General features: G+C 51.6%; 1 protein-coding gene across 2 annotated transcripts; it reads left to right on the plus strand.

Moving 5' to 3' along the window:
* The first annotated feature begins 1,528 nt into the window (after nucleotides 1–1,528).
* Nucleotides 1,529–8,675, plus strand: DYNLL2 (dynein light chain LC8-type 2). 2 transcript variants are annotated; one of them, XM_064494969.1, is made up of 3 exons: nucleotides 1,529–1,791; nucleotides 4,555–4,693; nucleotides 6,620–8,675. In XM_064494969.1, exons 2-3 carry the CDS (start codon nucleotides 4,562–4,564, stop codon nucleotides 6,755–6,757), a joined length of 270 nt encoding a protein of 89 aa, XP_064351039.1. In that variant the 5' UTR covers nucleotides 1,529–1,791; nucleotides 4,555–4,561; the 3' UTR covers nucleotides 6,758–8,675. The 2 variants fall into 2 exon arrangements, with proteins under 2 accessions (XP_064351039.1, XP_064351040.1); XM_064494970.1 differs by lacking the exon at nucleotides 1,529–1,791 and adding an exon at nucleotides 3,273–3,356.
* Nucleotides 8,676–10,786: the final 2,111 nt, after the last annotated feature.

Here is a 10,786-nt window from a genome sequence, read left to right on the forward strand (position 1 = left end):
CCATTCATTCACGCTGAGGCTGACATCAGAATGCCCTTGGTCTGAGGGGATACTGCAGGCCTTGCCTATTTCTTTGAAATCCCCTGGTTGAGGTTGGGAGATGACAGAGCTGTGGAAAGCAGAAGTGGGAGGGGATGATTTTTCAGGTTTCCCCCATGCTGAACATTAAATAATGATGCTCTAAATCAGAGCAGGCCAGGGCCAGAGCAAATCTGATTTCCTGACCATGGTTTGGGGCCATGAAGGGAAACTGATGGGAATGAATGGAAGTTTCTTATTCCTCATCGTGTGGCCCAAATGTCTGGCTCCCAATAAAGACCCTCACCACCCCTTTAGGGAGATACTTCCTTTATGAATCAGAGGGGTAGAAAAGAGCAGATGTCTCCTTTCCTCTGGAGCTGGGTGGGGTGGAGTGGAAGGCGGGCACTCTCCCAATGTGCACAGGCGTTTACACACACTCCCACAAACAGCCTCTTCAGTCACTAGATGGGCTGCTGTCTACAAGCACCACTTTTCAGCCTAGAAGCCAAGTCCAGGCCTGACCTGTGGGGATCTGGCAAGGGCTCTCCCCTCTCTATTCCTTGTTTCTCTCCTTTATCAGGTGAGAAATATGGATGGGGTGGAGGATTTTAAGGCTCCTCGCAGCTGACATGCTACGGTTTGCACCTCTAGGGGTTTCTATTCATTCCCCCTCCGGCCCTGTCTAACTAGACAGGTAGGGGCCTACTGACCGACCAGAAGCGGCTCACTCTCATCTCTATTCCTGGGGCCTGCGTACCAAAGACAAACCTCCCTTCTCACAGCTGTGCTTAGGGTTTGCCTTCATTGCTGGTCAAGACAAATAGCAGCTGCGACCCCAGCTGGGGGATTAGGTCCCGTGGCCTTGAGACTCCAGAACAAAGGCTGAGATGGATGGAGAAGGGGCCTTCCCCGAATGTGAGGGTTTAGGAGGGAAGCCCTGGGGCTGTTTACAGCTTTACTTCTCCGTAGGGGCTGGCTGCTCCTCTCCTTCCTGCAGTTTTGGGGGGAAGAGGAGGGGTCCTGTCTTTTCCTGAGGCTGATGACTTCACCTCCTTCCCCTTCCTAAGGTTAGGATCTCTACCCCTTCCCCATCTGCTCCCAGGATCTGAAATCTCCATCCCCCTCTCTTCCTTTATTCTTCTTCGGATTAGGGTCTTTACGCCCCTCCCTCTCTTTCCCCCTCTCTGAGCCTCTCCTCTTTATTCCTTTTTAGGCTTGGCCTCTCCAGCCCTGGTTGGAGGGGTCTGTATTCTTCCTTTTTCTCTTCTTAAGGCCATGTCTCCCTCCCCCCAAACCCTTTCCCGCTCCCCCTCCCCACCCCCTCCCTCCGCCCCGAGGCATTGTGGGAGGAAACAAGATGTGGGGCGAGAGCGGCGCGGGGAGAAGCCCGCAGTGCGGGGCCGGGCGGGCGCAGCCAATAGGGAGTGCAGACGGCGGCGCGCGCGGCGGGGGGGCGGGGGGCGGGGCGCTATTTCAGTGGGGGCCGCGCGTCCACCGGGCTCAGCGGCAGAGCGGAGCGGAGCTGCGAGGCGCCAGCAAGGAGCAGGCAGGCGGGCCGGCCGGCGGGCGCGAGGCGGAGCGCAGGCAGCCGGGGAAGCTCGAGGGCGGACAGCGGCGGCGCGAGCACTCGGCCTGGGCCTGCGGGAGCCGGAGACCGCGGCGGCGGCGGCGGCTGCTGCCGGAGGAGCCGAGGGGACACCGCCCTGTCCGTGCCCTGCCTCAGGCCATCGCTGCTCTCCCGGGGCCCAGCGCGGAATCGCCTCCGTGAAGGTGAGTGGTGGGTGGGGGTGGCGGCCCGACGCTCCGGGCCCCTGCGACCTCTTTGCCCCACGCAGGCCCCGGAGCGGGGCTGGCCTCGGCTTGACGCCCCCGGCTCCCCTCCTGCCCAGGATGCGCCACCCGGTGCCCTCGCGACCCTCGGGGTGCGGCCGGGGCCCGGGCTGCGGAGGCGCTGTCCCCCCGCCCCCCGGGATCTGCCTGCGCGTCGGGGCCGAGGGAGAGCGGTGGAGCGGGCTCGGGCGTGACGCGGCTCCTCCCGCCGCCACCCTTTGGGGCGTCCTTCCTGCAGCGAGGACGCCCAGTCACTCCGGCGCTGCTCCAGGCCGGGCGGGGGAGGGCGGCTGGCCGGCCGGGTTGGGGGGGTGGGTAGGATGCTTTCTCATGGCCCAGGTGCCGGCCTCCGGGGCCGCAGTCCTCTGGAGGATGGGGTGATGGCGGGAGAAGGCCCCTGGGGGTTCCGGAGGGAGGAAATGCAAGCGTTTGTGCGTGTTGGGGTCTCGGGGGTTAGGCCGTGTCGTTCGGAGGCTTGGCCTTTTTTTCCCGCAAGACCGGGGATAGAGGAGGGGTAGCTGTCCTGGAGTGCCCTCTTCACTTTTCAGAGGAGCCCCTGGCTCATGACTGAGGCAGCTGGCCCGGGGCCCTCGGGTCATCCTTCTGTCTGGAGGCCCAGGTCCCTTGCTTTTTCCCCAGGGGGAGGGGCTAGGGTGGCCCCTCCCTATCCTTTTCACACTGGCACCTTGGACAGGGGAGGTTAGGGCTGGGCCTCACCTCTCCGACGCCTGGGGGGCCAGGGGTGAAGAATCGTGGCACTGTAGTCACAAGACCAACGTTACGTAACTGCAGGCCCTCCTGGAGGGTAAAGTGGCTTTTAATTACTGTGACAAAATTGTTCTTTTGGACTTTGGGGATGAGGCAGTGGAGCAGGTGAGCTCGCTGGGAAAAAGGATGCCGATTTCATACTTTAACCAGGCCCCACCCCCACCCCGGGTTTGTAAACAGTGCCCCCTTCTGAGTGGTAACCTGGGATAGGCCACCAGGTGACACTAGTTTTCTTACACATAACGAGCCTTATAATAGCACGTTCTCCCTGCCCTACTGTTGTACCTTTGCACAAACCCATTGAAGTCACCTCATTTATCTTACTTCACCCATTGGTTTTTAAAATGAAGTTGTTGATTTGCTCCAGGCCATACAGTTAGGCCTTGAGCAGGGTTCTCCTGACCTTTTCCTCAGCCCCAGGTGGTGCTCATAGACTCTTCTTGAGGCTCCGACTTTTCCTCAAAGGAGTGTGGGAGCAAAGGGTTCTGACGCCCTAACCCTTTGCTCTGCCAGCCTTTGCTGAAGTGGAACCACCCCTGCTTAATTTGACAGTGCCAGACAAAGGTGCCCCCGATGCGGTAAAGGGCTGCCTGGCTAGCAGCTGGCATGCGTGCATTCTTCGCTTCTGGTGCAGGCTGAAGTACTCATGAATTCTGCTTCTCCTTTCAGCCCACAGGCTGGTGTGGACTCAGAGATCAAGGTGGCCTGGAATATACCAGGGATCTCTTCTTGAGCAGGCAGGTCCCTGTGTAACCTTGTATCAGACAGGGCTGGAACAAGAGCATCTTTTATCCACTGAGAAGGCTGCAGATTGGTGTTTTGGGGAGTGGCATGTGGGATGGGGGTGGGTTGTTACTGCTCTGTGTGACGGGATTGTGGTCAAGGACAGAGGATAGGATTTTGCAGCTCATCTCTGTTCCTGCAGAGCACCTCCCATGCTATAGACTGTTAGGCAGGTCCTGGCCAGCCCTCTTTTGAGATTCCTGTCATCCTAGGAAGGGACCATTGCGAGGTCTACCCTGGAACTCTGATTGCTATAGGATGAATGCCATGCCTTAGATAGCGGCATATGAAACAGTACTGTTCAAGTAATGATAATTCACTTTTTGTTGCCTCTGTCACCTCTGGGCCTAGGGGTTGGCAGGTTTTTTTCTGTGAAGGGCCAGATGGTAAATATTTTAGGTTTTACAGTCCACGTAGTCTCGCAGCTACTCAACTCTGCCATTGTAGCATGTTCCTTATAAAACTATAAAAGCAGGTGATGGGCTGAATTGTTTGCAGATATTCTCATATAACCTTAATCCTTATAACCACCCCTGAGAGAGAGAGCTATCCTTATTGCTAAAATAGAAGTAATCAAATACAGAACGGCTAAATGACTTGTCCAAGACCACAAGAATTCATAGTCAGGACCAGAAGTCAGGCCTACTAACTCCTAGCTCATCTTCTTTCCACTGTCATACCAATGATGTAATGGTCATTAAATCAAGGACTTACTATGTTCAAGTGTTATACCACCTGGTTTACCCTCAGGTTAACTCTGAAATCTCATTTTAAGATAATGGAATGAATGCACAAAGATTAAGTAACTTACCCAAGGGCATAACTAGTAGTTGGTTTATTGTAATATCTTGGCTGTTGGTGCTATTCAAAATATTGGAAATAGATAAGTTTAGAGTTAGAAAAGCCTCATTTTACATATGATAAAAACTGATGGCTTATTATGTCTTTTTGACTATGTACTTTGTGTTTCCCAGACTTGGGATCCATGTCTGCTAAAAATCTTAGGAGCTCCCTCTTTTAATGCCTCATGTCTGTGTTTTCTATTGCCCTCACCTTCTGTACTCCTCTCTCCCAGTGAGGCCCCACACCAAGCTGCTAATGTTCATTGCCCAGAACATGGGTTGCAGCCTTACCTCTCTGCTTCTTCTGCAGTGTCACGATGTCTGACCGGAAGGCAGTGATCAAGAATGCAGACATGTCTGAGGACATGCAACAAGATGCTGTTGACTGCGCCACGCAGGCTATGGAGAAGTACAACATAGAGAAGGACATTGCTGCGTATATCAAGAAGGTGTGCTGGGGAGCTGTGGCTGGTGGCCAGGGGTGGGGATGAGTAGCTGAGATGTGCCTCAGGGACGGCTGGAGCTGGGGACATAGGAAAGTAGGTGTATTCTATGCAAACAAAACCCTAGGAACTTTCAAAGCAGACAAATTAGAGATGAATTAGAGAGTGATTTTTATTTACTAAAGCACTCACCCTAAGAGTTCTTAATAGGAACTCTGCTGGGGTGTTTGTGTTTACAGATAATTGTGTGACTGCAAAGCAATGGGGAGTGAATCTTCAGGACTGAATATCACTATCCCAGTGTGGACCTATTCAAAATGAAGATCAAAGATATTTGAGTAGATAATAGAAGATCATATACAAATTTTCAGGGAGCTGCATCATTTAAAGTGGAATATCCCTATAGTAATCCTCATATAGGAGGTTTCCTTTTCTTTCTCTTAAAAAGTACTTGGGTACTGCATCATTCTCTTCTCCCTACCTTCTTAAGGAAAGGGTGGGCTTGAAAATATATACTATACATATATATTTAATAGATGAGCAATATTGGGGCAGTAGGTTTAGTCCCTGAAGACTTTGTGAGTGAATGAGTGAATGGATGTAGTTAACATGGAGAGGAAGCAGCTGAGCTAGAAGTAAGAGATGGTACACAAGGTCCCTGATTTCTAGTCGGGATCCATGTCCATTGGTGACATAGTCCCAGTCTTTGATATTCTCAGCTCTGGTATCCCAAGGATGCCTAAGAACAGTGGTATTCTGGCCCATACAGGTGGTACAGTGTCCTTGAGTTTTACTCTGCTTTCCTACCCAGATGGGTGGGATCAGAAGAGGAAACTGGAGTCCCAAGAGACTTTTTCTATGTGTGGAGCCAAGGGGTGCAGAGCTAGCAAGGCTGTTGGGGGTGCTGCTTCCTTGTTGAGCGATGGCTTTTCTGTCCTGTCCAGGGAGAGAATCTAGAATTATGGACTCTCAGCTAGAAGAATCCTTAGATTATATCTGGTTTAGTTTTCTTGTTTTGCTGATGGGAAAAATAGACCCAGAGAAGTGACTATGGCTTTCCTATGTTAGAGTCGAGTCAGGACTAAAGCTAGGTTTGGTGACCCATGCCCTTTTCAGTGTTCCCTGATACCTTTTGGAGTCATGTGGTATGAGGTCTGTGAGGAGGCTAAACAAGGGGGACAGAGCTCCAGGGTTGGCAGCATTGCTGGGCTCAGAGTAGAGGGCTGCTGCCCTTTCATGGCCATGGCAGGATGTATCTAGAAGTGAGCCATCTGTTTCCTGCTGTGTCCACCAGGTAGCAGGGAGCTGCCTGTCTGATTAGGTTGCAAGGATTTCCTAGGTGGCTTTGATGCTGAACTTGTACCCCTAAGAGAAAGGAGGAAATTGCCTTGGTCTCATGGCTGAGGTCCTTGTGGTGGTGTTTACAGCCCACATAGTGCCTGGCACACTGGCGTGCCTTTAATGTTGACTTACACAGAACTCCTTCTGATGTTTGGTCCCTGTTTTGCTCTAGCATCTTGGTTTTTGGCATTTGGAAGTTCTGGTTTAGTAATGTAGGAGGCAGCACGTGGCCAGTTAGGGAGGCTCGCTCCTCTGTTTTACTCATGCTGTGTGACACTGAGGTGGTCCTTTATTTCACTGGCTTTTTGCAGAAGAATCACATGGTAGGCTATTGAGTAGGACAGCTAGAGGGATGAGAGACGAACGGGTTGTAAAGTGATAGAAATAATAGAGCCTTTGTGGCGTTACATTATTAATGAGGGAATGAGTGTCCTAGCCAGCCTTAGAACCTGAGCTCCTGAGGTCTAGGGAACTAAGACCATGGGCTGGGAGTGGGATAGGGGTGATGACTAAATTAATCAGGCTTATTCTGATTTCTTATCCTCCAGCTGTCCTAATCACCTTTCTTCTTTTTTTAAATTATTCTTTTAGGAATTTGACAAGAAATATAACCCTACCTGGCACTGTATCGTGGGCCGAAATTTTGGCAGCTACGTTACACATGAGACAAAGCACTTCATCTATTTTTACTTGGGTCAAGTTGCAATCCTCCTCTTCAAGTCAGGCTAGGTGGCCGCGGTGAAGGTGTCAGTGGCGGCGGCAGCGATGGCGAGCAGGCGGCGTTGCTGGGACTGTTTTGCACTGGGGCCAGCATCAGGATGTCCTCTCCAATGGCTGTGCTACTGCATGGACTGTATACTCGATTTCATGTGTATGTCGCAGTAAACAAAACCAAACTTCTTTCTGTTTAGTTGCCTGGGGAAGAAGGCTGCTTTATGTTTATTTTTCAAGACTTAAAAAAATTTTTTTGGTTGTATTGCACTAGGAAATCTCTCCCATCCCTCCCTTTTCTCTTTCTCTCCCTATACAAAATAAAAGCCCTCAACAAAGCCTGTAAGACTAGGAGGGCTAGGGGAAAGAAGTAGGTTTCTGGAGGTGGAACTAAAACTGTGCAGCTGCCTCTTCCTGGTGGTGGATGCTGGTTTGGGAGGGCCACAGTGTGGGGGGTTGCAGGGGGACAGTGTTAGGCTTGGCAAGGAGAGAGGGATAGGAAGGAGGGTAGGGGGATTGATCTAGTACCAGGGAGAATATTCCACTGAACTGTGATTCCACGGCTTGGGGCAGAGGATGGGGCGGGGGCTGGATTCTTTAAGGGGCCCTGAGACGTGTTTGTCTGTGGTGTGTGGGAGTGGGGAGCAGACTTGTCTTGCTGTCTTTGTCAGAAGAGTTTCTAAGTAAGGGCTGTGTCTTTGTGGATTACCTTCTTTTATTCTTCCTGCCAGAGCTCGTGCTAGGAGGATGTTGAGGGTAGGATTAGCTTGATTTTTTTTTCCCCCATTCTTCTCTCCTGTCTGCTCCCTGCTCAGCCCTCGGTTTTCTCATTCCTCTGGAGTTCTCTTAGAGCAGCCCCTGTTAGTTGGCTGGCAAGGGAATTTCTGGTGACTATAGTTCCTTAGTTAGGTCTTAGCAATCAAACCAAATCAATGTCTCCCTTGATTCTCCTGTGTATGTGTGTGTGTGTGTGTGTGTGTGTGTGTGTATCTTGGTTTGGGGTAGAGGGGAGGGAGGGGCAGGACTGTGGAATCTCTAGTGGGTATGGGTATATATAGGGTGCACAGTTCTAAGTGGGCCTTTATGTTAAAAACCTCTGGGGGTGTCTGTTTTGGGGGTGAAGATGGGTATCACCCCCCTCAGCCATCTGGCATAGACACTGCTTGCCCTATTGCCGTCTGCTCCCAGGAAAGGTTTAGGAGGATAGTCCAGGAGGAGATGGTCAGGCTGCCATCCACCCTGGAGCTGGGTCTCAGTGGAGAGGGAAAGTGACTTTGTGGATGGTGGCAGCCTCTTGTGGGAGGCAGGGATGGAAGTGATAAAGGCTCTTGAGCTTTGGCAGAACTTTCTAGGAAGTCAGTCTTGCAGTGGTGAAGCCAGGAATCAGGATGGAGTAGGGCCGCTAGTGGGAGGAGATTCCAAGGGGAGTGCTGGGGAAATCTTGTCTGTGGATCAAAACGGGATGGGGTGGGGGGGAGTCATTGCTGATTGAGCTGTTGATTCTTGTAAATTGCATTAAAAACTCTCATGTGTACGGTTGATGCTGTCGGGGGGTTTGGGATCCAGCTCATTTTTTTTTTTTCCAAGTCCATTCTTCGGGTTGGTGGGGAGGCAGGAGAATGCCCCCTCCCCAAGCCTTTAATGTGTGCTGAGCTTTCTTTCTGATGCTGACTGAGGAGGGTGGGGACTGGGATGGTGAGTGAGTTCCCTATATTAAACCCTTTGGTGGGCACAAGATTGAATGCTTGACTTTAGGTTTTATTTTTTTATGAATGTTCAAATCTGTGTTTCCCCTGCCCTCCCAGACTGTGGCCAGTTGGAAATGTCTGGTTTGTGTTCATCTCTTCCTCATTTCTGGAGCAGGGGCTGAGACCCTGCCACATCTCCTGTGCTCTGCATCCACGCCTCTTTTGGACATTAAAGGTCGATTGATGCACTTCTGAGCTGTTTGGGTTTCTTTGGGAGTCAAAGGGATGGCCTGGTGGCAGTGGTGCCACACATGGGTACAGTGGGTATCAAGGGTGGAGTCGGATGGGGGCTGAAGAGATACCGATTGGCCTGAATCAGGTCTTAGTTGTAGGGCCTAGGCTTTGGGCGCCTTACGTGGGGGAAAACGAACCAGCAGCACTCACCTGCAAGATTTCTTGGGTCATTGATGAAGGTGGCCAGGGGAGCTACGTTTTGAGTCTTTGGTATAATAGATGCTGCTTCCCAGTTTCCAGCTTCAGGTCCCAGTTTCTAGCTGCCGTTCTGAACCCAGAGGAGCTTGGCTTCTTAGAACCTTTGACCAAAGTTCCAAGTCCTCCTGTTCCTCGTTCGAGGCTTCCCTGAGACTGAGAGACTGTGTCTATTAGCTAAGTGCTGCTCTAGCCACTCAAATGGAAAAGCTGGGAGTCTTCAGAAAGATAGAAACTCTTGGTGGCACCTGAGTGATTCTGACTCCTGGGTTATCCTGGTTGACCCACTTGGGGCTCCTGCCCCCATATATGTGGAGAAGTCAGCAGTACCAAGACATTTCTGAGAGTACCTGCCCACCCCTGAGCCTAAGCCATTGGTGTTTGGGCTTATGGCTACAATCCTTGTGGAGCGTGTTAGGGAGCAGAGATGCTTTGTACTCAAATCTGTTGTCAGTTACTCACTGGAAAACACTTCTGAGTTTTTATACTTGGGCCTAGGATACTGTTCACATAGGAGAATAAGGGAAATTCTGTTCTTCCATGGCATGTGCATTCCAGTGGGCCGAGCAGCAGACACGTTGAAATGCTCTTGCCAATAGTGACAAGTCCTATCAAGGAAATAAACTGGACAACGAGTTGCTGATGTTGGGTATTGATATGGGTAGTTTGAGTTCCTTCACGTAGACAAGGGTGGGCTCAGTCCTGGGGAGAAGGCTTAGCCTCCAGGGCAGTGGGGTCCTAAGGGAGTAAGACAAGGGACTCTAGAACCTTAATTTCTGTTCTGCCTTTGCTGTTATACATAATGTGATGGAGCTGGAGCCTTGGGGGAGGAGAGTGAGGCCACGGGCCACATTCTGTCTGTGATGGGTGTCTCTAGGGCTAAGGCTCATCCTCCTGTCCTGATGAGAGAGGCAGCCCAGGTGGCATCCATGGACAGCACATTCCAACAGGTAGGTGCATAGTGCTCATCTGGAAGGCTAATCCTGGAAGGCTTCCTGGAGAGGATGGGGCCCAGGAGGGGCAACATGGGAGGCTGAATTACAGAAGGGGCGCTGGAGGACAGATGGGAATTGTGGCAGAGAGGAATGCGACCACTCACTGTCAGAACTGGCCAGGTAGAGGAAGCAGGAGCGTCAACATCCCACCTCTCTCTCATCCGTTCTCCTGTCTTCCTGGGCCTCCTTTTGGCTGAACCTAACAGAAGAAAGGCAGACGGCAGGGCTGACCCAGGGATGCAGTCTGTAGGCAAGGGGAGGGTGGAGAATGAATCTAAGCAGAGGCAAACCAAGCCAGCATGGTAGGAAATTCTCCCCTGGTGTGGACAGCATGTGTCTCTCCCCAGAACTCTAGTGTCCTCTAGCCTAGGCCGAAGGTGTGACTGTCTCCTAAACTATCCCCTCACTTCCTTCAGGTCTTTGAGCAAACATGCTCTTATCAGAGGGGCCTGCTGATTTCCTGTGTCAAACAGCACCACTCCCCCATCACTGTAAACCTTACCCAGTTCAAGTCAGCACAGCACCTGCCAGTGCTTGCCATTTGTTGTTTACCTCTTGGTCTGCCACAAGTAGGATATAAATTCTGTGAGAACAGAGACATTTTCTGTTTTCTTAACTGCTTTCAAGCACCCAGAACAGCACCTGTGCTGTAGGACATGCTTGATAAATGTTGATTGCTCAAATGAGAAAAGTGCAGGCAGGCATGGGCGGTCTGGCCTTTCCTGAAGAGACTTCTGCCTTTGGCTTGACTCTCTGTCGCTGGCCAAGCCCTGTGTCTCCTGCTGTCTGGAAAGGAGTGAGTAGGTCACCTCCCAAGTGCATTCCTGCCCTAGCCCTTCTTCCTTGCCAACAATGGAAGAATGAAAGTGTGTCCA

This window comes from Camelus dromedarius, chromosome 16 (genome assembly GCF_036321535.1).
Source record: "Camelus dromedarius isolate mCamDro1 chromosome 16, mCamDro1.pat, whole genome shotgun sequence".
Taxonomy (NCBI): domain Eukaryota; kingdom Metazoa; phylum Chordata; class Mammalia; order Artiodactyla; family Camelidae; genus Camelus; species Camelus dromedarius.